The 25815-nt window shown below is 45.9% G+C and overlaps 2 protein-coding genes across 2 annotated transcripts in view; one reads left to right on the forward strand and one right to left on the reverse strand.

Annotated features, from left to right (window-relative positions):
* Nucleotides 1-1697, forward strand: part of GPR171 (G protein-coupled receptor 171) — a 19676-nt gene extending 17979 nt beyond the window's left edge. Inside the window, exon 2 of the mRNA XM_004708540.2 lies at nt 596-1697. Coding sequence (XP_004708597.1) covers nt 622-1578 — 957 coding nt within the window. The 5' untranslated portion in view covers nt 596-621 and the 3' untranslated portion in view covers nt 1579-1697. The remainder of the gene's footprint in view (nt 1-595) is intronic.
* Nucleotides 1-25815, reverse strand: part of MED12L (mediator complex subunit 12L) — a 370846-nt gene that overhangs the window by 249595 nt on the left and 95436 nt on the right. Inside the window, exons 11-15 of the mRNA XM_045294999.1 lie at nt 18916-19047; nt 15824-15950; nt 14268-14479; nt 7373-7477; nt 5362-5538 (exon numbers count right to left, since the gene is read on the reverse strand). Coding sequence (XP_045150934.1) covers nt 5362-5538; nt 7373-7477; nt 14268-14479; nt 15824-15950; nt 18916-19047 — 753 coding nt within the window. The remainder of the gene's footprint in view (nt 1-5361; nt 5539-7372; nt 7478-14267; nt 14480-15823; nt 15951-18915; nt 19048-25815) is intronic.

Genomic DNA, 25815 nt, shown 5'->3' on the forward strand with positions numbered 1-25815 from the left:
TTTACTGTTTCTGCTGAGTTTTCCAGTTTATGAAGGAGCAGAGACACAGAGTTAAGAACTGATGCAAGGGAGGTAGAAGTGGGGAGTGGGAGATAGGTAGGAAGGGGGGGGTTGGCAGGCCAATGTATGTGGGAGGGGGGAGGGAGCACTAGACCTGATAGTGATTATACATCTCATTTGAAAAGCGATTTAACCATGGGGAAAAATAATTAAGTGTTCTTAAATTGACTGTGGTAATGATTGTGCAACTCTTCTTGAGATGATTAAACTACTGAATTGTGCGATATGTGGATTAAGCTCCAATACATCTGTGAAAAGAAATACCGAAAAGATGAAGGTCGTTAAATATTGGGGGTGGGGGTCTCTCCTAAAAGTAAACCCACATGGGATTTCCAGGGAGTCATAAAATGAGACTGTGAGAACCCAAGTGCCCTCATAGGCTAGGAGGGTCTAGCGAGTTCACCCAAACACTTGAATACAAGAATGGGAAGGATCCAGGAATACAGACCACGGTCCTGTGGATGTGAACGTGTTAACAAGGGCTTCTACTGTAATGACCAACTTCCTCCCTCTCTCCTCCCTTTGCCTTGAACAGGTCCTCTGGCTCTCTTTTCCTTTGGGATGACGAACAGCTCCTTCTCCTGCACGGTCTACAGCAGGCTGGAACCCTTCACGTATTTCTACTATTTGGTCTTCCTGGTTGGAATTATGGGGAGTTGTTTTGCAGCCTGGGTGTTCAAACAGAAGAATACCAACCACCAATGTAGAAGCATATACCTAACCAATCTACTGACGGCCGATTTCCTGCTCACTCTGGCGCTGCCAGTGAAAATCGTGGTTGACTTGGGCGTGGCACCATGGAAGGTGAGGATATTCCACTGCCAGGTAACGGCCTGCCTCATCTATATTAATATGTACCTATCAATCATCTTCTTAGCTTTCGTCAGCATTGACCGCTACCTTCAACTGATCCACAGCTGCAGGATTTACCGAATACAAGAGCCCGGATTTGCTAAGATGATATCCACTGTGGTGTGGCTAATGGTGCTTCTTATCATGGTGCCAAACATGATGATTCCCATCCGGGTCACCGATGAAAAGCTGAATGTGGGCTGCATGGACTTCAAGACAGAGTTCGGGAAAAACTGGCATGTGCTGACAAACTTCCTCTGCATTGCAATCTTTTTAAATTTCTCAGCCATCATTTTAATATCCAACTGCCTGGTCATCCGCCAACTCCACCGAAACAAAGATAATGCCAATTACCCAAACGTGAAGAGCGCGCTCCTCAACATACTCTTAGTGACGGTGGGCTACCTCGTATGTTTCCTTCCTTACCACCTGGTCCGAATCCCATACACCCTCAGCCAGACCCAAGTCATAGCTGACTGCTGGACCAAGAACTCCCTCTTCAAAGCCAAGGAAGCCACCCTGCTCTTGGCGGTGTCAAACCTGTGTTTCGATCCCATCCTGTACTACCACCTCTCAAAGGCATTCCGCTTAAAGGTCACTGAGACATTTGCCTCGAATAAGACCAGGGCGCAGCAAGAGATGCCACGGTGCGAAGGCGATGCCTAGGATGTGCACTGCTGCCTGTTATCATGCTGGGCAACAGGTTTGAAACGAAGAACAGAGAAGCAGTGAGGTGTTGAGAAATCTCAGGAAGTAAAAACACAGACGTGCTAGTGAACACGACGTGGTTTATCGGGAAACCCTGCTTCCAAATGCAAAAGCAGCCTGTACGCTAGTGGCTGCTGATGCTTCTCACCCAACACTTTGTACTCAAGTCTAAAGGGTCTTGTTGAGCTGATGAAGAAACAAGACAACACGGCTACAGCCTTGAAAGACAAATGCAGCCAGTCGTGTACAGACTCACATACTTCAGGTTTTCTTGAACTTTTCATTTAAATGTCTGGAACTGAGTTTTGGACAAAAATAGGTCAAAGACTCTCTCAAGTGTGCCAGAAAGCCCTTCAGCCGGCAAGAGAACACTGAAAGCATCTGAATCACTTTCGCTGAAAGAAAAGGGAAATTGGCTGACTTCCACATCTGTTAGCCCGGGCCTCATCTTACCCCAGCACGCCTGCAGCAGTAACCTGCGGGCTCACTATTCTAACGCTGAACACCTCTTCTTTTCTTTAACTTTTATTTATGGAAGACTGGGAGGTGTGGCTGGTTTTTACCATACCGTATGTGCTCATATTTGCTCTGTACGTTCCAAATAAAGGCTTTCCGCGAGTTGTTGTGGGCAGTTGCTGTGGCGTGGTTCTACGAGGAGGGAAAAGAACTGGCGCCGTTGGGTTTGCAAGGCTGCGGCCTTTCAGAAGCAGACGGTCAGCCTCCTTCCCAGGTCCCCCAGTGGGACTCCAAGCACCAACCTTTGGGGTGCTTCACCATTGGTGGTGACAAACCCGGGGACCGCCTACTTTACAGTATGATGAAACGAGTCGGGTCACGTGACTAGGAGCTTTGAGAAATCACACGGACTATCGAAGCTGTCACGGAAACTCACCAAGGGCAGGAAAGCACAGTGCCCGCCCCTCGGAGGTCTTGAAATAAGACACACTGACTCCGTTCAAACCAGGCCAGGTCAGAAAGGTACACGTGACTGGTCAGGTAGTGCTGCTCGGATCCAGGAAAGGTAAGCCTGACACACAGGCGTGGCCAAGCAGCCTCCCGTCTAGAAAGACTCCAGCCCTTAGGATCAGACCCTTGGACGACGGACACTCCACCCCCAGGGAGGTGAAAGGGGTCTCAGGTTGACGCTGTTGCAGATGAGTCACCCCAGCAGAGGGATCCCACGCACAAGGGGAATCAGGTACTTGTTAGGTTTTCAGTGACTGGCTTTCAGGTGTCAATCACCGGGCCTTTCTTCCTAGCCTGTCTTGGGTTTGGAAGGCACCTGGAACCTGTTCAGCAGCACAGTAACACCTGGGCCTCCATTCCCAGACAGGTGCACCGGCCCAGCACTGAACCGGGATCTTCTAAGCGAAAGGTGAAAATTCTACGACTGAAACACCACTGCGCGGGAGGCGGCAGTAACCGCAGTCCCTGCCAGGTCCTCAATCCCGACTCCCAGAAACCTTACAAACAGCAGAGAACCGCTGGTCGGGTTTCTGAGGCTGTAAAATCAGAAACAAACTGCCTCAGCTTTCTCCCCGGGAGTAACTGGTGGGTTGGATCCGCTGACCTTCCAGTTAGCAACAATGTTCCCCATACAGCTACAGTAACTAGAAGGCACGTAAGGAAGACTGGGAAAGCTTCAAGTCAGCATACACGAGTCTTCCTATCTCTTTGCTTGTTGACTTTCAATCTCCTGAGTACCTAAGGCGCATATTCGAAGACTGGGTAACATAAAGATCAGTGGCCTTATTTAAGGAATAGGTGTGTTCCTGGGTTAAGCATATGCATTGAATTCTAGATTCATTTCCATCTCAGCATTGAGTAGACGGTTTTCTTTAGCTTATCAAAAGAAAACGCCCACCTTTAGTTTCACACATATATTCTGAGACCAAGGAGGAGAAAAATGACAAAATTCACAAAGCACCCATTACTAAACTTACCATACGAGCGCTGAACAAATTCTAGCTAGCCAGCAACAATGGTACATCCCTCCTCCATCAGCAATGAAAAGTAACGGGACATACCTGCCACAGAGTCTAAATACAAATGCCTCATCACCTAAGGAGGACAGAACACGCCTACCCTAGACCCTTTACTTGTTGGCACTCTAAGAAACATGTGTACTACTAGGCAGCCCAAGTTATTGCTCACATGATAGTATGAACAACACAAATTAATTTTTCTGACTCCTTTGGTGAGTCCTCTCTCCATCACCACACCTTTAGAGACAGGGGAAGAAAACAAAGGATTTTTTCCCCCCTGATCTGATTCTTCTCACATGCATGACAGGTGAGTCAAAATTCCCCCTTAGAATGAGCAGAGCCTCAACAGCACTCCTAATATCAAGGTTTCATACATATATACTTTTGCTCCCCTTCAAACGTTGACTTGTACAATGGCAATTACCCAGCAGTTCTTATTGGCTTATGTTCAACTTATGGCCTAAGTCATCACAAGGCCTGGCCATCAGAACACTTAAAAACTACGGATATAGTCAGCCAGTGGTAAACAGGTGAGAACTTTGGCAACTTGAAACAGTTTTGATACAACCTAAGATATACACGCGCGTGCATATGCACACACACACACACACACCTATACACAAAGGGGGTTCTTCATTGTACTAAGAAAGCACAGGTTAAGCAATTTTGAAATCATTGAGGGTTTTATGAAATACCAAAAAAGAGAGAAAATATCTAAGTTGCAGACCAGAAACATCCAGCAAGGACCATAATATCTCTCTCAAAATTACATTTTTGATACAGACAATTGGCACTCCATATCCAAAACCATGACCCACAGACACAGACTTAATATTAAATTAAAAGGAAAAAGTTTGTGATCCCAAGAATAAATACGTATTTTGTTTTTTGGCACATTTTACTACTAACATCAAAAACGAAATCTTGCTTGCTTTAGAAGAAAACACAACATGCTGTTATGACTCAAACACAAAATTTCCTGCCAAATGGTTTCCACGTGCCGACTCATAGATTATCCCAGCCCAACCCTAAAACATGACACGTTCAACCATTTCCGTGAGCGCATGCCCTATTTCTCCACTACAGACAGACCCTCTCCCTCCATCGTCTTTCTTTGAATGTGTGCTTGGCGCCAGGCAGCGAGCTAAGCAGAAAGGACCAGTGCATGTCAAATGGTCCAGCTGCCAGGCACTTGGGTTTTTACCCAATTGTTGCACTTACTTGATTGTTTGTCATTTTATATCTATTTGTCTCTCTTTAATCTTATCTTTACTCTCCCCTGAAATTCCTTACTCATACGTATTAGGGGGTGTGTCATAAACTTCATGGAAAAAATCCATTTTCCCATAAATTTTCTGAAAATACTCACCCTGTATGAAAAGCCAAGTACCTACCTCAAGGGAGTGAACATAAAAGCCATTCAATAAAGGTCTTCAAGCTGTAGTAAGAAAACTGTCACTTGGACATCATTTATACTGTCTCAAGTGCTCTTGAAAAAAGGACACTAATATAGGAAATTCCACTTAATCTAGCACAAGGCAATGAATATCATACCAAAAATGTTCTTTTCTAGTTCCATTGCAATGACACCAGTCCATCAGCTAAACACTCATGACCAGAGCCAAAGGTACAGCCAGTGCAAAAATTCACCTGTTATCGGATGGACATGACCAAGAGCTGAATGGTATCGGCTTCAACCATTAATGGTTCTATAATAAAATAATCAAGGTGGCAAGTAACCACAGCAATCACTTACCAGAGGTATAGGAAAATGGGTCGCATACTGCAGATGGCGAAGGAGGTCATAATTAGATGGGAAAATTAACTCCCTTGGCTTGTCCCGCTTCATCAATTTCTCACCGTTCACCGACAGTCTTCTTCCCAAGGTGGGGTTGACATTCTCACAGGCCTCTCCAGGGATGGGGGAGAAAATCTAAGTCATGTAAAACAAATGTTGAAGATTGTAAATGAAAGACGACGAAACCAAATTGCAGGGGTCCGTATCATTACTTCAAACACACGATGTTCATGCAATAATACCCTTTCCTTATGTAACTATTGAACAATGTGCACATAGACAATGTATATGTGTGTATATATACATATATACACAATGCATACATATAAATGATATATGTACAAGGGGGGTACACAAAAGAGGATTTTTTTTTTTCAAAGATACATATTTTTTCTTAGAAAACAACCTTCTTATCACCTTCAAAGTACTCCCACTACACTTATGACATCTGTCAAATCTGCGATTCCATTCTTGGAAAATTTTTTCAAACTCATCTCTTCGGACGGCTGACAGCCCCTCCCTCATACTCATTTTTGCTTTCACCTCTTCTACATTGTCAAATCTCTGTCCTTTTGTGTCCCTCTTCATTCACAGGAACAAAGAGAAGTCGCATAGAGCGAGGTCAAGCGAGTCAGGTACATGGGGCAAGAGAGGCATGCTGTTTTTGACAAAACCTGGCTAACTGAGATGGCTGCATGAGCAGGTGCATTGTGCTGGTGGCAAAACCAGGCCCATCTGCCAGGCCTTTATTGTCACACACTGTTACACTATATTTTCAGAACCTCTAAATAGGAGCTTGATCAACAGTCTGACCTGGTGGAATGAACTCCAAATGCACTGAGTTGACATTTTCATTTGTTTGGAAAGTTGATGGACATCCAGAATGAGGTTTGTCATCAGTCGACATTTCACCTCACAAAAAACGAGGTTCGGGTCAAACTGCTTTTACGAAAAAAAGTTCACCGTGACCAAAGAGAACCTTCCCAGGTGATGCCACTGGGTGTACTAACTCAGAGCAAGTTGCTGGATGCTCACCTAGTGGGAAAAGTGGGTACTATGCAAGCTCCACCCAACAGAGCTTTCTTCTGTTTGGGGGGGGGGTACCCCCTCTCTTTAAAAAAAATAATTTTTCACAAGTTCCATATTCAGATCAAAAGAAATCTATCAGCATCATCCCCGTTTTGAAGATGAAAAAAAAATAACAATACAGATAGCACATGTGCACAAGAATACTACCCTGAGAACCAGAGGTAAAAATCAGACTGAGGTTAGTGTTTTCCACACGTTGCTATACAGATGACAAAGCCATATACACAGGAATAACTCACTACTAAAACTCACCAATAGCAGACATAAAGGAATACCTAAGCCATATACAATGCATTAAACGGCTTTCTATCAAGCGAATTCTAACTCAGGGCAATCTCGTGTGGGTCAGAGTAGAACTGTTCTCCACAGAGCTTTCTAGAGCTAACCTTTTGAAAGCACACAGTCAGGCCCTTCTACCTGAGCACCCATCGAACCTCTACCTTTCAATGAGCAGTTCTACACATTTATCATTTGCATCATCCAAGGACTCTGGATCACATGCTAGATCCATGGATAGCAAGTTCAGAGCCAAGGAAGGCACCATTTAGAAGCTTAAGACATACAGAGTAATCAACCTAAACTGCCGTGAAGAAACCACAATCACATACAGCTGAGCGGTGAGGATCTCAAAATGCACAGAGCAGTCCCAGGCGATCAACCAGGAAGGCAGGAGTGGTATAATTAATGGAGGAATCAAGGCAGGCAAGGGTTAGGATGAATGAAAGTGAGACATTTGCACGAGCTGGCAAGTGTGCCTTGGGGAGTCATGAGCGGTCACATGTGTATCGCGAGTCATCGTGGTCCATGGAGCGAGGAACAAAGGGTGGAGACGGATGGAGAAAAGCTTAGTAACCAATAAGAATTCAAAGGTTGAACCTACTGGAAATTCCGAACCAAATTCGGTTTTAAAGTCATTCTTGTCTACTTCGTCAAAAATGTTAGTGGTTCCTGAATCAATGCCCATGTGCGCCATAATTCTCTGCTCCTGACAATTGCCAGAGAAAGAAAGTCACATTGTAAATTTTATAGTTCATCAAGAAGTGGAAGCTAAAACCTAGCAGTCTTGGTTTTGGGGTGTTTTTTTTTCCCTATTTTTCCCTGTCAGAAAAGGGAGAAATTTCTAAGACATGCATTTTGTCTAATCTCACGTCCTTTCCTCCTGAGGAGGAAATGTGAGCCTCTGATCTAGTTCAAGGCGTAGATGCAAATGAGAAGTAAGCTGGCCCTCAAGTCTGACTGTGTGCTACCGCCAGTCACTGGGTTGGTTAAGGTTTTGTGTCCCATTTGCTGGGCCAGGATTCTCAGTGTTTGGCAGTTAGCATGTAATGATCCACCACAAGGACATCTCATGGATGTGATCTGCTTCCAATATTAGTAGACAATGTGGGAACGTTGGCTTGCTTTTTAACGGGTGTGGATCCAGCATCTGGCTCATCTGATTCAATCTTTACAACTGGTCCTGAGAGTCTTCAGAGCCTAGCGTCTTACCTGCTGACCTTGAGTCTGTTCACTTCTCTAGCCAGAAGCCGGCTGGCTTGGCATTAGCTGCTCCTATAGCTATGTAAATCAGGAGAAAACAGACCGCCGGCAGACCTTTAGGAGCCTTTTCCTTGATAGAACCTTTCTGCGTTTGTGATAGCACTCGTTTCCCTCTCCTAGAGAACCCAGCCTGAGACGTTTGGTACCGAGAGCAGTTCTAGAGGGGAAAAAATTATAAGGATGTGTTTTCTAATTTGGTTTTTCGACCTCACTGGTGTCCAAGACACTGGCAGCTACGCCTCCCCAAGCAACGGGAATACGGTGAATCCATGGTGCGAAACATCACCACAAACAAAGAAACAAAACCAAGCATCAGCGCGAACGGAGGTGCTGCCTTATGACGTGCTGGATGGTCTTCAGCCAGTCTGATAGTGTGAGGGTACAGAAAGCTGGTTTGTTGGCAGTACTTTCAACGATGTGGTCGAGAAACATACGAGGGCAGTCAGAGTCACAGGTCAGGCACTACCGAAAATCCCACGAGTTTCCACTTAGGCCAGAAAGAACATCTCCTTTCTTGTAGTAACTGAACGGATGTGACAAAAAGCAAAGCCAGCGCCGTATCCGAAGAACAGCTGACTTAGAACAGCTGGATTGCACATCGTGAAGGTGAAAGAGGGTGCCGGGAGACACCCCTGGGGAAGGGTGGGGACAGAGTCCAACCTATCAATCAGATCTCAGCCTGATGATACCTCTTTGGGTGTGGCTTTTTGTATCAGAGGAAGCGATGGAGGAGAGCTGAATCCTCTTTGGCCATTAGGCTTCTGCCAGGGCTGGGTCTTGCTTCCGGTTCCTCCTTTTGCACTGGCTTCCAATGCCAGGAGTTGTCAGTAGACTACAGACAGTGGATTCATTCGGCCAACTTCAGATTCATATTCCCTCTGTTTCCACCAGCCTGTGCACCCCCCCCCCCACTGCCTCTGGTTCATCATCCTGCTTCCTGTTCATCAACTGAAGCCTGACTCGGGCTGGGCTGAACAGTTTCACAACGATGGAAGCCATTTCTAGATATAAATCTCTTTCCATATACAACTCATACAAATCAAAGGTCACTGGTTCTTTTCTGCAGGGAAGCCAACCTAACACAATACGCAAATGTCATCCTGTGTGAAACTGAGGGCACTTGCGGGCCAACAGGGAGGAGCAACTTCCTAGTGGGGGAAAAAGAAAGCTTAACAACACTTACCGTAGATGCTCGAGTATAAGCTGAGTTTTCCAGCACATTTTTAATGCAGTTTTGGTGGTAAAATAAGCAACTGTATTAAAGGGCCGTGGCATTGGGAAGGTTGAGAACCACTGATCTAGAAGTTTGTGTGGGTTTTTCATCAAAGCATGGGTTGTGAGCAAGGGGGGGGGGGTGTCAAGCGGGCCTACAAGAAACCAAGTTGAAGCAACAGACCTGCCTTCGTGCTCTGTAGGAGAAGATACCAAAGACTTGGAGCGATTGCCAAGTTACAGGGGGTTTGCCAAAGCAGATCCACACACCCACTCACAGAGCGCTCAGGGGCACGTCTTTATCACAACGGGATGGAACAAATTTGGGCAGGGCACCCCAGCATCCTTGTAGAACACTGTGAGCAATCTTTGATGCCAGTCAAATGTGACAGAGGGAGCTGCCCTCAAACTGAATGATTAAACCTAACTGCAATACAGCTGATGGAGCCCCACGGCGGCAGGGACCAAGAGGCAGCACAGCATCAACTGATACAGGGTGCCATGGTTACTGTGGTGGCTACCAGAGCCAGGGAATTCATCAGGAGGGTCTGACTTAGACAGACTTATGGTGTTGGCTACTTTGGCAGGGTGTTCTAGGAGTGAGATAGATGTGAGATCTACTAAATATTTACTTGATCTGTACAAGTAGAAATATTCAAGGTCGTGTGAACATCAGTCTAACTTAAACCACTGGAACACAGATGAGTAGCATCTCACTTCCCAGATATGAGCCAATTTATGAAGCTGTCTCTTAAAAGAAGGAAAGGCCGGGTTCCACGGATGAATGACTCCCGTTCGCTACCAAAATGCACACCATTTGTCTTTCTCCAGCCGTCCCTAAGGGATCTCTGACATTTTACAAGAGGGAATCTCCATTGGGGGAAGGAAAATAATCAGACCTTTCAGGGGATTAACAAACACTGGCTCTGAATTTACAATAATTCCTGGAGGCCCAAAACATCACTGAGGCCCACTAGTCAGAGTGAGGGCATATGAAGGTGACGTTATGAATCAAGACTTAGCACATGCCTGTCTCGCAGTGGGTTCTTGTGGTGACTGCCCCGGTTCCAGAAGGCATCATTGGAACAGCCATCCTTAGCAACTGGCAGATGCCCACACTGGATTCCTGACACATGGCATAAGGGTTATTATGGGAGGAAACTTGAAGTGGATGTTAATGGACCTGCCTCTGCCTTGGAAATAGTAAACCAAAACCAAGATGGCATTCCTGGAGGGACTGCAGGGATAATTGCTACCATCAGGCATGTGACCGGTGTCGGCTTGGTTAATTCCCACCGCATCTCCATGAAAATTCACTAGTTTGGTCTGTGCGATATCAGATGGGCCTTGGAGAATGACAGTGGATTATCGTAAACGTAGCCAGGAGAGGACTTTAATTGCAGCTGCCATGCCCGCTGTGGTTTCGAGCAAACAAAAGCATCTCTCGGTAGCTGGCATGTAGATGTTGAACAGGCTAATGGTTTTTGCGCCATTCCAGTTTCCAATGATCACCAGAAGCAGTTTACCTTCGTGTGGGAGCAAAGCCGCTTGCTCTTTAGGCAAATTGGACAGGACCACCACCTTCCACAGTTCAAGGCCAGTGGAAAACACTGATGGCTCAACTGCGGGAGCGGATGAAGCAGCGACTGGCCTGTCTCTCTGTCTGAGACAAAATGCACACTTTCCATCCCACTCCCTGGACTTGACCTCCTGCTCTCTGGCAAAAGCTGCAGAAGCAGCAGCCTGCAAACTTATCAGTGGGTTCGTGTTCCCAACCTTATTCTCCCCTCCTGTCTGTGAACAGCTTGGCAGATGTATCCGTGCTTCTTGGTGCACCCTAACCAACTGTCAGCTGTCCCTTTGTGCAAACCTGTCACCAGCTGCCGGCGATGTGGCAGCAAGGTATTTAAACCTGCCTCGAATAAAGTTCAGGGCCATGGAGGGCCTGTGCTTCAGGGTTCCCTGCGCCCCACCTGCATCTCTCCTTCTTCTCTATTCTACAAGTTTTCTCATTTCAGACCATGCCCCTCTTGAACCCCTTCGATTTGTAAGATAAGAGCTGGACTCGATATGATCTTACCCCTTCAGGTGTCAAGGCCAACAATACGCCTATACTGTCCTACCTGAGAAGGCTATCAACTCGCTAAGCGCATCATAGCTCAGTGCTTAGGGACCTGGCTTGCCTTTCCCTTCCACAAGACATCACACGGGTCCATTCCATTGATTACTTTATGCTGATTAGACCTAGTAAGGAAGCAGTATCAATGGCTCTTGGTCTATTGGTCAAACATCTTCATGAGAGAGGATGGGTAATTAACTGACAAAAATTTAGGCACCTTCTGTTATCACTGGAATTACTGAGGGTCCAGTGATACACAGCATGTCGAGAGAAACCTACTAAAGAGAAGCTAACTTACTGCCTATGACCCCTTGCACATGACCCCTTTCTGGCTGAAAAGGTGGCGCCATACCTGGTTGGACTCTGGATTTTGAAGATAAACTATTCTTCGTTAGGGTGTGCTGCTTTGACCTCTCTATCAAGTGCCTCTAACAACTGCTGGCTTTGAGTGGGACCCAGAGACAGGGGTCTGCACCAGTGTTGGGCTGCCAGGAAGGTTGTCTGCCCCATGGGTCATGTGATCCAATGATGCCTACCACGTCCGTGGAAGACAGAGAAGCAGTTCAGGAGTCTTTGGCCGGCCCCTACTGGTGAATCCCACTGAAGGCTCTTATGATTTTAGTCAAGTCCTGCCATCCTCTCCAGGCACTTAGTCTCCTTTTGAGAAACAGCTTTGGCTTGCTACTGGGCATTAGTTGAGACTGAACACCTGACCACAGGCCACCAAGCCACAGGCCTCCTGCACTGCCTATCATGAACTGGGTGTTGTCTGGCCCAGGGAGGCATAAAGTTGCACAACCACAGCGGTTCTCCACCATCACATGGAAGTGGTATATAGGAGCCCAGGTTCCAGTGGGATCAGAAGGAACAAGTAAATTGCATGAGGAAGTGGTAACCCAATTCTGTCATGACTGCTAAAGGCCCATACGTATCCTTCAGGACTGAAGGCTGTGGTCACCCTGCCAAGCAAAGAACTACAACCAAGTGAAGTTCTGGCTGTGGGCAAAGGGAACAAGAGATGCGAGGTAGAAGAAGGTGGTTCTAAATGTCCCTATAACTGACTGCAGATCGCTATAGCTGACGATCAGGTGCAGAAAGGGGAACTGCAATGGCTATGAATAGTTGTTCCTTATATGTGTAAATCAAATATTTTTATTGTGGTCACTTAGAAAATATAAAATGCAAATGAGACTTGCACATTTCAGATGTACGTCTAATAGCTGTATCATGGTAGGCACATGTATGACAATGATAACTGTCTTCATTTAGACTGTGCCTGGTTTAAGGAGATGCTTGCAGGTGCTAATTAGTAAGAAGCAGACTCTGATAGTTAACGTTCTGAATCCCCTTGGCTGGGCTAGAGTTCTCAATGTTTGTTGGTAGTTAGACACAGTAATCGCCTAATCATGGCATATCTTCATGAATGCAGCCTGCTTCCAGTATGAGTGGACGCTACAGATAAGCTTGCTTGCTTTTTGCTGGGTCTGGATCCTCTATCTGGCTCATAACCATCTGTTGGGCACTGGAGTCAGCAGCCTGTTGTATTCTTACTGATCCTGGGAGGAGTCATCATTAGTCTTCCATCAGTGACCTGGGATTCATTTATGTCTGCAGTCTGAAGTCCGCCATCTGACCTGCTGATCTTGTGAGTTGTCAGGAATCTGCTGTCTTCCTGATGACCTTGGGCTTGTCGGCTTCTGCAGTCAATAGCTTGGCATCTGACCTGCTGATGTGGGGTCCGTTAGACCAGTAGCTATTTGAGTCAGGAGGAGACCTTTGACTAATGGACTTGGAATTTAAATGCCTCTACAATTGTGTGATCCACTTTCTGGATAAAAACCACTCTGTATATGTACCTACATATGAGCTTCATTGGTTTTTCGCTTCTAGGGAAACCAATCTACACACAAATTTCTCTGAAATAGTTAATGGTTATGTCTAAGATATAAGATACCTTGATATCTAGGAGTTGAAAAGAAAAAGCTGAAAAAACAGGACAGATCAAACAGGTACAATAATTTAAATCCTTGCCCTTAAAGCTTCTATTGTAGATAAATTAATGGATAACCATTTATGCTTTCAATATAATCAGAAAAACCATCCTGGAGCATATGAACAACAAATCTTACTACTAAAATTATAAATGCATATAATTAGGGGGAAAAAACCTTTAACGTTTTTTCCTAATTATAGCCACTAAAGTATTTTCAAGATATCTTACCACTATACAATTAGTGCCTCAAAAAACAAATATAAGGCTGTCTCCTTACAGAAATGATCTCATGCTCATCATTTGTTATAATTTCTCATCACCAGCTTCACCTTTTTGTCTTGAAATTTTCAAGAGAAACTGGAACAATGGTCCAAAAAAATCAGACCTTAGCCAAAGTACAAGGTCACTCTTATACCCAAGTAATTTTTTTGTGTGGGGGGGAAAGGACGATTCCACAACACTTGAAAAGCAGAGATTACAACTGAATTCACTGAAATGACAATAATAGTTCACATTTCATGTAAAGAGTGATAGAAGTCATGTGACTTGGAATTGGAAGAAAGGCTCTGCTTGGCACTCCAGCCTGACTGGGGCTTTGGGGGGACAACAAGTCCCACTTTGAAGCGCAACATTCAAGGCAAAATGGACTCTAGAAACAGCCACAATCGGAACGTAGAATGCCAACCCAACGGCAAGTGTTATGGGCTGTCACATCTGCTCATGAAGCGCTGATAATCGCCGACACTACATGCTAGGTTGCGCTGAGAAATCTCAATGTCCCTTTGAGTACAGAGACGCGATAAACCATCTCTGTGACCAGAACAGAGCCCGGCCGCCCTGGCCCTCCGCCCCGAAATGATCCCTCTCAGCACTGAGCGTCTGGGGGCGCTGCGCCCGGCCGCGAGGCCTTACCTCCATTTTCACATCGGGATCCTTGGAAAAGTGCTCATCCGCATGCTCTGCTGGCGACCGAGGCCGCGTCGAAGCGGTGACCGACAGGTCCCCTCGAGATATGAGGGTACACATGTACGTGTCGTGGGAGAAGACATCGTGGCGGATGAACTCACAAAACAGCAGCACCAGGTTCACAAACTCCACCTTTTCACACTCACTGTTTGGATCCGCTGACAAGAAACAGATCCGGTAGAGCATTCAGTTCTGCTCAGAAGACATCATTTTTACCGTCAAGCGTTTCTGCTGTTAGAGAACACAGAACGCCCGGAGAGGGTGACCCCAGGGCTCTGTGCAGGCTTTGGTGCTGATGGCCCCGCGGTCACTGAGAAGCGGAATGGAGTGCACTCCCAGGACGGCTTCTTGCTTCATACCGTTTTTTGCCACACACCTCTCTTCCCCGCCCAGAATTCCCTGTCTTTTACAGTGCTCTTGACCAATGGCTACTGGCTCTTCTATACCTTCTATCTGGAGACCCTTCCTGCCGTATTTTTGTTACCATACCCAGCCTACTTAGCTCACAAAGACGGTCTAAATAGCAGCCACCCAGACTACGAATCCACTGAGGGGTTCGATGTTCCCTAGAGCCCCGACCCTCCACCCAAGACAGAACAAGACTTGGGAAGGCAGGAACGTTCGAGAACAGTGCTGACTGTGCTGTCGCGGTCATACAGTGGTTCAGCGCACTTCCCTCCGTGGTAGAAGCACAAGTTAGAAGTGAGAGATTTAAATGGCAGCACGACGGGAAGCCATTCAGAAGCACGGTGTCCATTGAAATTTGCAGGACTTGGCTTCTCTATTTTGGCCAGAAACATCTACAGCAGATACAGTGCTGCTGCTGTTCACGGCAGTTAAGCCAATGTTGACTCCTAAGTGTGTCCGGTGATACCACAGGTCCTGCCTCACATGGTTTCCTCGGCTGTAATTGGGACAGGGCAGAGCCCTGGTATTGTGATGGTTTAGGGTTGGGCTGCTAACCACGAGACTAGTAGTTTGAAAGCCCCAGACACCCTTCAGGGTAAAGGTGACGGTTCTACATCCGGAAAGAGGTCGAGTGTGTGAAACCCCCCGGGAAAGTCTACCCTGCCCTATGGGGTTGCCGTGAGTCAGAATCAGCCAGGGAGCCGTGAGTCATCTTTACAGAACAGACAGACAGACAGCTCGCTCTCCTGCAGAGTGCCTGGGACGGTGTCTAAGGTCCACTTCCTGTTTGGCAGCCCAGCACATAACTTTTGCTCTGCTAGGCCTTAACAACAAAATAATATGACTTCCCTCATGATATAATGGGGTGAGCCAACTAGTAGTTTCTGAAATTTTTGAAATCACAGAAACTGAATTTGTAATGGTCTTTAAATTTAAAATCGGCCTGAAAACATGCTAGAACATTCTGCTAAGTTCACAAACAATACATTCACCACCTAGAAATCTCTATACGATGAAAAGTTTTAAAAAGATAAGCCGTTCCCAGAGACCGTCCCTCCCGTCGTGAAGAGGACGAAGCCAAGAGGTGTACTTACACAACGAGGGGGCCTGTGTGTCTAAAAACCTTAGGAGGACATTCTGGAAAACTGGCAAACTAGATCCAGCAAACGAAGCTGAAGAAATGGAGTCCTTCTCGTCTAAGACCTCCGATTCGCCGCATCTCTGGAGATAAAATGAGCAAGCACCGTTAACGACAGATAGAAGCAAGCAGTCATAACAGGTCACGGATCGGATCGGGTCCGGTTTGTTTTCGTTAATTGGCACTCAAGTTCTCAGATAAAATGTGTACTGTCAGTTGCGATTTCTGTACTTCTCTGAGGGCCAGGCGTCATAGGTGAAGACAATGTGCTAAAAGTGGGGATGGGAGCCAATCAAACGGTCTCAAACACCCCAGAAAAAAAACTCTTGTTGGGGGGGAATATAAACTTTGCAAAGCACTGCATGAATCCTCAAGGAATGCCTAACACAGGACAGTCAGCTCTTGTGCTGCTTCCGTGCCAAGCTGCTGGCCGGCGTGTGAGGCTGCGTTCATTTCTAAATAGCACCTGGTGCACTTTATGCCCCTTGATGAATGTTTGGGCACCTAGTACTGAATGTCCTCCTCGGCTGCGTGCGGTTCCCACTCCAGGTGTGATTGAGGAAGTGCTGGTCAAGAGAGAACCCAACAGTTTCTGCAAGGAGACGATTTGACTGATTCATTGAACATCACCCATGCAACCTTGGAGAACCTCCGGGAATCTCCCTAATGTGCACGAAAGACATCTCTAGAAGCCATATAACTTCTATATTCGTCAAAGTAGAACTCACTGTTATGCACGCCAAAAAGTGATTTTACAACAATTAGAACGGCGTTGTCTGTTCTTTTATGATACCCCTTTGATCTTTACCACTAGCATGATCTATTCTGGAATATTAAGATAGTAATTCATAAGTGTGGATATTATTTAAGGAATTAGATCTCCAAATTATCCTTGCCTTTTGAAGGTCAAACTTTCAGGATATAATCAAACTTTTCAACAGGAATCCACTATCTTAAACATTTCCGAAAGAACACAACTTTTGATGGGCACATTTGTACCGAATTAAAATTGCATTTATACCTTATTGATGTATATGTGAACCGTGTGTGTGTGTGTGTGTGTCAGGCTCCCTTGTCAACTGTGGAGCCTAAGAAGAAATCAGGTTGAGAAAAGAAATCGGCATTCCAGAGAGAGCCACGAAATCTGAGAGAAGCAGCTTCAGTGACGTACGTGTCTCCCTTGGCGAGTTCAAGGGTTTGTTCTGAAGAAGAAAAGACAATGTCCTGCACATCGCCCAGTGGCTCACGTGGATGTGTCACGCCTGACTGTGATCCTGTGATCATTTCTGTTTCTCTCAAGGAAAAGAGAGATGTCTGTGAAACTACTAGTTCATTTTGTTACAGCTCCGCAGAAAGTAAGTGAACAGTCAGTGACACAGACAGCCGGCCGAGTGTGTCTGCTCCTGCCACAGCATTTCATGTGAGTTGCCATCAGGTTAGGGAGCGGTGATGTGCGACCCGGCGGGCTGGGGCGTGGCTGCGGCTGTGAGCGTTAGATGAAGAGACACAGGGGGGAGGAGGAGCACGCTGGGGTCAGAAAGGCACAAAGGAGGCGACACAGCGATGGAAATGGCAGAGAGAAGCTGCAAACGAGCTCCAAGCCCACGGAAACACTCCCGTTGTAAGTTCCCTGAAGCCGATGTCTGCTCTCTACCTTGGGATGTGTGTGTGTGAACATCACAAAGGAGAGTCTTTTGGTTTAAGGCAGATGTTATAGTTTTTGAATGACACGTTTTGTTTCTGATCTTTTTATTGTAAACTGGGCGAAGGTTTACAATGCAAATCATCAGGCTGATGTTCAACGATTTATACACACTGTTTCATCTCATGCACTGTACCCCCTCAATCATCATCCACACCATCTCCTCCCTGGGGTCCTGTTTCCATCCTTCCTTCTGTCCTTAGGATTCTGGACTTTGTTCTTGAGTCAACACTGCCCCCTGGATCCCAAATGGTTGTGTATTCCAGGCTAGACAGACCTCCCAAGTGTCACTGTTTTCATAGACCCGTCTCTTGTTTGACTGGAAATGAGCCCTGAACGGCAGCTCAGCCACGGGACCAACGGCATGGTCTGTCTGTCCCTGTCCAACCACAAACCCCAACCTTCAAGTTTAATATCTTTTCACAATATTATTATGATTTTAATAACTAAGAAGAGTCCTTGTACACAAGACTCCTTTTCTAAATTTAGACTAGCCACAGGATAAACAACACTGTCACGCCAAAAACCAAGATAATGACCCAGAGAAAATGGTCAAAATCACAGATTGAAGAGGCAGTGAAAATCATAATTACAGGCTTTTGAAGAAATTAAAGAAAACTATCTATCAAATTTGCTTTGCAGCCAAAAATGTTATCTCTAGATAAATTCATAGACCTAAAACATTTTATTGCTTAAAAATAAAATAGAAAAATACAGGAGTGAAACTTTCAACTGTAAAATATTTGGGAGAAAGAAGAACCTCTTGAAATAATTTCTTTAATCTCAAAATTATGCATATAAGAAATTAATAATAACAGTAAAAAGGAATTCAATGAATGAGAAAGCAGGAAAACCCTAGATTTGATTAACCTAAGACTAGTTTATAAACAATGAATGCATAAAGGTAGCGAGTGCCTAGATTACAAACATCTGAACTACACACTACCCATAGTTATTCACCACTCCCACAGCATCTGTTTGATTTAAAATATGAAGTACATGCAACGGTCTATAACAAAAATGGTGCTACACATTGTCATTATTTCAAAGATGTTTTTGTTTTTCTTTAATGATGTTTATGCATAGAAAAACACATTATATAATAAGACAAAAGTTTAATTTTAAAAGACATAATTTTTAGATCAGTCCGGAATAACAAGTAATGAATGGCTGCATCATTAGAGGGGTCCTCCTAATGGGAGTCCTTATATGAAGGTGTAAGCTTTTCCTCCACGTCCTCAATCAAAAACAAAAATCAGTATAAGGATGAGGGCGGTGAAAAGGCTGGTCGCAGTACTTTTGAATTAAGACACAGAACAACATAAGAAACAAAAGCCGAAGCGTACCTCTGCCTCGATTTCTGCTTGCCTCTTCTCCAAGAGTTTTGCCACAGCCATGGCCCTGTGCTTGCCTGAGCGCTTACAGCTCACGGCCCATTCGCACAGCAAGGTCACCACTGCCTCATCGTTGGGCGCCACCTAGTCACGGAGAAGTGAACAGAGTTAGGCAGAAGGAGACGTTCCCCAGGGGTTAGGAGTAGGCGTGGAGGTTTCCACAGCTGCCCCAGCGGCAGAGTGCTGACACGGCGGGCTGCTAACCGCAAGGTCAGTAGTCCGGAACCATTCGCCAGCCACGACTTTCTACTCCCATAACGAGTTACCCTCTGGGAAACCCAGAGGGGCAGCTCTGCCTGTCCTGGGGTTGCTGTGAGTCAGCGGTGACTTGACAGCCGTGGGTTTGGCTTTTCAGTCACTTGTTTCATGACAGTAATTTCAGAAAATACTTCAAGTATTTTTACCTGCAGTACAAAGGGCTGAAACTCAGGTATACGCATAGAGCTTACTTTACCAGAATAGCTGACGCTGTGACAATTCATCCCAAGAGAAGCCCGGTCTACTTATGAGGGGCTTTGCCACGCACATCCGTTCTCCTCCAGCCACGTCCAGCCCCCAGAACTCACTTTGAAAACCAACCGAGGAGGGAAGAAGACCCCTGGCCAGCTGTCCCAAAGCTCACGCACTTCCCACCCTTCGGCCCTCGCTCCAGTCACACTCAGCTCAGACGGCCACGAAGCCTGTCCGTCAAAGGCCTGAGCCCTACAAGAAGTCAGAAGGACCTGCAGGAGAGGCTAGAAAGCTCATTAATAATATATCTTTTTAAAATTAGAAACAACATACGTGAAAAAAGTGGCAGCCAAGGATCAAAAAACAAGGAGGAGGAGCAGGCCGAGTCCACAAAGGGCAGTGGCCTACAAAGCTCAGCATAAAGATCAGCCATGGCCTAAAAGTGGATAGGCTGGACAAAGGATGAGCCAGCGGGACAAACGTGACAAGAATTCAAGTGGCGGTGGGGGACAAGGTCAGGGGGAGGATCATCCTTCTGTACAAGCAATCCGGCCTTTCCTCTTGCACGATCTACAACATCGACTGCAAAGCTGTAGGATTTGCCTGTTTTTATGCCTCAAAATGAGATCACCAGGGTATCTGCACTTAGAAACTGCATGAAAAATGATCGCTGTAGGAGAGTTTACGTGTTCAGTTCAGATTATGAGAGTTATCAGCACACGTGCAGGAAGCACACATCGCACACAGACTAACGGTTCGGTCTGTGGACTCCGAGAAGGCACCTGGAATCCCGGACTAGCTGTACATACCACAGCCAGCTGCAGCATGAGAAGCAGCATAGCATGAGATCTTCTCTCATCCCATCCTGAACGTGGCTATCTGAATGTGTGTCAAGGATCCCTAGAGGAGACATCACAGAAACAGCTCTGGGACTTAATTTAAAATGGGTGTGGGGTGGGTAGGGGAGAGGGCACTCACTATGTAAACATTAAACACAAAAATAAATACATCAACTGAGAAGGTTCTGATGGAAGCCACAGAGAAGTAAAAACAAAAACAAAAAGCGCAGAGTGCTTGCTCAGTTTTCGCATCTCTAGATGAAAACCGCTACGAGCAGCAGTTGATTTCATCAATGGAGAACCTACATCACAGCCCCCAGGCAAAAAAACGTTCTTTTAAAATTTTCCTCCTGGGAGTGGGGAGCCAACAAACCCAGGGCAAGGGAACGATAAAAGATCTAAAACCAATGGCAAGGAGGGTGTAGAATGCCTGGTGGGGGCTGATCAAGTGCAATGTAGCCGAGAGGGATTACTGAGAATGGAATAAGGCTGAACAAGAGAGTGGGATAAGAAGAAAGTAAAAAGAAATAGAGAAAAGACCTAGGAGGCAAAAGACATGTATCGAGGTAGAAATATAGGCATGTATATATGTAAATATAGTAACATGCAATGATAGGGATATAGGCCTATGTACGTATATTTATATGTAACGTATTAAGGTGGCAGACAGACATTGGGTCTCTACTCAAGTACTTCCTCAACATAAGAACACTTTGTTCTAGTAACCTGGCATCCTGTGATGCTCACTTTCCCAACACAATTGCTGAAGTCAAAATGGGCGCGCACGGCAATATGGTGAAGAAAGCTGATGGTGCCCACTATTAAAAGATACAGTGCCTGGGCTCTTAATGGCTTGAAGTTAAACAAGCAATTGTCTAGCAGAGAAGCAACAAGCCCACATGGAAGAAGCACACCAGCCTGTGTGATCATGAGGTTATCAATGGAATCAGATATCAGGCATCAAAAGACCCAAAACAAATATACTGATGCAAATGATGGGGGTCTAAGAGGAGACCCAAAGTCCATCTGTAGACAATTGGACATCCCCTCTGAGAAGGGTCATAAGGAACCAGTCAGTCAGGGTGCAGCATTGTACTAACAAAACGCACAACATTCCTCTAGTTCTTTAATGCTTCATAGCCCCTTCCACCCACTATCATGACCCCAGTTCTATCTTACAAATCTTGCTAGACCAGAGCATGTACACTGGTACAGATAAGAGTTCTCGACACACAGAACCAAGGACAGATAAACCCCTCAGACACAGTAGTGGGAAACGCAATACCATGAGAGTAGGGAGGTGGGGAGAAGGGGATAGAAACGGGAAACTATCTACAATGATCAACGTATAACCCACCCCTCAGGGGGATGAGCAACAGAAATGTGGGCGAAGGGAGACAGTGGATTGTATAAAATATGAAAATAATAATAATTTATCAAGGGTTCAGGAGGAGGGGAGGGTGGGGCAGGGAGGGAAAAAGAGGAGCTGATGCCAAGGGCCCATGAAGAAAGAAAATATTTCGGAAATGTTGATGGCAACCTCTGTACCAATGTGACTGATACAAGGGATGTATTGATTGTTATAAAAGCTATAAGAGCCCCCAGTAAAAAGATAAAAATAAAAAACTTTAATAATACAAAAAAGGCTGTCACTATTTTGAAGAATACAATTTTTAAAACTATTTTTGATAAATGGAAATGAAAGTAAATCACAGGAAAATGCACCTAAATAGTGAAATTCAAATGTGGTCCTGCAGCCTTGGAGCTAATGTTGTATGTGCCCCCGTACATCACTGTTGCATGCCAGACACTGCAGCAGCTCTCTGCACACAGGTGATTCCAAGAGCATCCCAACGATGAGGAGAAACAAGCTGAATCCCCGCGCACGGTCCAGAGCGTTCCTGAGTAAAGCTTCTCGGGCAGCTCTGGAGCATCCCACCCGGTGCCCCACAAACGCCTCAAACATCTGGCAGTTCGAGCCCATCCTCCCACTCAGATCCTCTTCTCGACCTGTGTGTTTTCCGTAGAACACATCAGCATCACTAATGAGGCCACAAGGAGCCCAGTGGCACAAGGGGTTCTGCACTGAGTAAGGTCAGCAGTTCAAACCCACCAGACACTCCGAAGGAGAAGGATGAGGCTGTCTGCTCCCACAAAGGTTCAAAGTTTCAGAAAGCCCAAGGGCCAGTTCTACCCTGCGCTACAGGGTCACGATGAGTCTGACTGACTGGACAGCTGCAGATTTGGGTTTATTTAGGCCGGGATGTTGGTGGTCATCCCCCTCAACGACTACACCCAGCTACATGTCAGGCCCAGCGGAGCTGCTAGAACACATGCCTGCGCCCGTCTCTCTCACAGACACACAGACACAGAGACACACACACACACACACACACACTTGTTGCTGCTGCTTCTCGCTGGTCATGCTCTGGTCTACTGCACAGACTCGCCCACTTCCTCTGCACGCAGGCTCCAGGACCCATAGTGGATGTGCACGCACTGTTTTAGACTAAAAATCAACAACCACAATACCTATTTCCACAACATTCAGGGCACGGCACCATTGGTGCTGATTTGAAATATGTTACGCTGGGGCTAGAAATTTTTATAAAAACGCCAAATGCTTAGGAAAAGGTTAGCGGTCAATTGAAAGACATGATCCCGGAGAAGGAAGAAGTTTGTGGGGAGGGAAGGAGGTTTGACAGAGTTAAGTAACTCCAGGAGTTCCTATCGGTTGGGAAGGAAGATGCCTCTTTCTGTCGTTAATCCTAGACGAGGCCGTGTTGCGAATTGAAGGGAATGGTTTGCTAAAGAAAATGGCTGAGTTTTTAGCAAAAAGAAAATAAAAGGGGGTGGGTGGGGAAACTAGCAGTCCCTGGGTTGCGAGTCTCTGGTCCTGACTAGGCGTTTACGGTAATGAAAACTTGCCAGCACGTTGAACGTCCCCACCTGTTGCACGTGTCTTTTGATTGGTTAAAACAGCGGTTCTCGACCTGGGGGTTGCGACCCACCCCTTTGGGGGATCCAACGACAGGGGTCACCCGATGTTCATGTCGGAGATGTTCACGTCTACACATTCATTATATCCATAGAAGGTTATATATTTCAAGATCACTTTTCAACCAATAACTATTTCCCAGTTCTGGCCAGATCCCAATAATGCAGCCAATTCCTTTCTGAATATGCAATGACCTCTCCTTGGGATATATCGGAAGGGGATATTCCTTAAGATTTGGGAGAGTGTGGAGAGGGGGAAATGGGTAGATTCTGACCAAAGACACATGATCTCTGGGCTTACCTTAAAAAGGCTTTAAAACATCTACATTAGTTTCTCAGTGATACTGGAATGCTAAGTCAAAAGGACACTCACTTGAAGCAAGCTATCTCTGCAACAGGAAGAGTTACATAGTGATCATTAAGTGTTTTATTTGTCCTTTTTCACTGAAGCCGTAAGTTACTTGCGGTTCAAGAAGCCTTCCACCTTGCGCTCCCCATGGTTTACCCCGGATGGTTGGTTTCTACGTTAGATGTATTTACCAAGAGGTCTTTTCTAGACTCCCTGGACTATCAAAATAAGAAAGAGAGACGATGTCAGGGGTCCATTTGGAAAAAGAATGTCTGGAAACTGACTGTGGTAGCGATCGTACAGTTGTACTTGACGCAACCGAAATTCAAAATGATATGTGTGTTCAATCCCAACTAATTAAAAAAATAAGATACCCTGTTCACCTCTGAGAGCCAATCACTTCTACAGTGTGTTTCCGTTGGGCATATCTAAGACGCCCGGAGTCTCCCACCTGCCCCCACTCTGTGTCCTCAACTTCTACCAGATGATTTTCATGGCTCCTTCTAGACCAGCGGTTCTCAACCTGTGGGTTGCAACTCCTTTGGGGGTCAAACGACCCTTTCACAGGGGTCGCCTAAGACCACTGGAAAACACACAATGCCAATGGTGTTAGGAACTGAGACACCGTTCCTCTGTCTCCAGGCGAGTCCACCCACATGCAGATACGCCCACAGACGAGTACCCAGAGTGAAGACCATGCTTCAAGACAAACTTTCATTTTTTTGTCATTAGAAATATTTCACAAGATAGAATTACATATTGTTTTTGTGATGAATCACTATGCTTTTTTTATATTCAATTTGTAACAACGAAAATACATCCTGCAGATATTTACATGACGATTCATCACAGTAGCAAAATGACTGATGAAGTAGCAACGAAAATAACTTTATCGTTGGGGGTCACCACCGCATGAGGAACTGTATGAAGGGGTCGTGGCAATAGGAAGGTGGAGAACCACTGGTCTAGACAATAACGTAGGGCGTGCATCTGCCTTTAGCGATAACGACTGAGGTTCAACACAGATGCATAAAAACAGCTGGGACACATACGAAGAATGTTACAACCATCTCAGAAAGACGACGTAAAGAAGAGCAAAAGAGAAAGGCTGAGGAAAGCGGGCCGAAGGTTCCGTGGGTGAGCTGCTTTTGAAAAAAATCTGAAAAAGTATGTAATGGGTTGAATAAGGCTTCCCTCCCTTGCCCAAAGATGTCCCCATCCTAATCCCCGAACCTGTTCATGTTCCTTTGCAGCATAAAAACGTGTGATTATACGAGGGGTCTTGAGATGAAGAATTTTCTGGGCAACTTCCTTTGTAAATGCAATACATCATCACAGGGGTCTTTGCAAGGGAAACGTGGAGGTAGGAGGGTCAGAAACAGCGAGGAGGCATGACGACAGAAGGATCGAACGGCAGGGAAATTTCAAGATACTAGGCTGCAGGCTTGGGACATGGAGGAGGCGTCCACTAACCATGAAAACCATCATCATCATCATCATCACCGTCATGCCTTTCAGAGCTGGAAAACTTAATAATATAGACTGTCCATTAGAGCTTCCATAATAAATGAAGTCCAGTCAACATCTTGATTTTATCCCAAGAAGGACCACTTCAAACTTCCGGCCTCTAGGACTCTAAGAGAATCAATGGTGTTACTTTAAGCAACTAGATGAGTGGTCAGAACCCCAAAGCGGCAGCACACCCACATCTTATGCTGAGAGAAATGGGGGGAGTCGGGGTGGGGATGGACATCAAGTCTGTGTTACAGCACTGAAGGACTCTGTGATCAAACTGAATGACGCCAGCAGCATCACGAGAAGGTGAAGGAGAACAGCCACTGTGCCCCAAAGGAGGGGCCCTAGTGGCACTGTGGGTAACACACTGGACTGCTACCCGAGGTCAGCAGCTTAGACCCACCAGCCTCCCCAGAGGAAAAGATGAGGTCACTGCTCTACAGAGTCACTATGATCGGAACAGACATGACGGCCGTGTCCTGGTATCGAAAGCATTGGTCAATGCCCCAGCCATTTCAAGAGGCAGCATGCGATCAAGAAGGCATTGAAAGAAGATGTTCACGTGGACACTGAAGGCGTTAGTGACAGACACTGCCGGGAATTGTCGGAATATCCACTGAAATGTCCCGACAAGCAAATGAAGCACAGAAAGCACTCGCTGGTCTACAGAGTAGAGGGGGGTCTTACGGACCGGAGGGGCTT

This window comes from Echinops telfairi, unplaced genomic scaffold (genome assembly GCF_000313985.2).
Source record: "Echinops telfairi isolate 266 unplaced genomic scaffold, ASM31398v2 ScPeMD7_4225;HRSCAF=4972, whole genome shotgun sequence".
Classification (NCBI taxonomy): domain Eukaryota; kingdom Metazoa; phylum Chordata; class Mammalia; order Afrosoricida; family Tenrecidae; genus Echinops; species Echinops telfairi.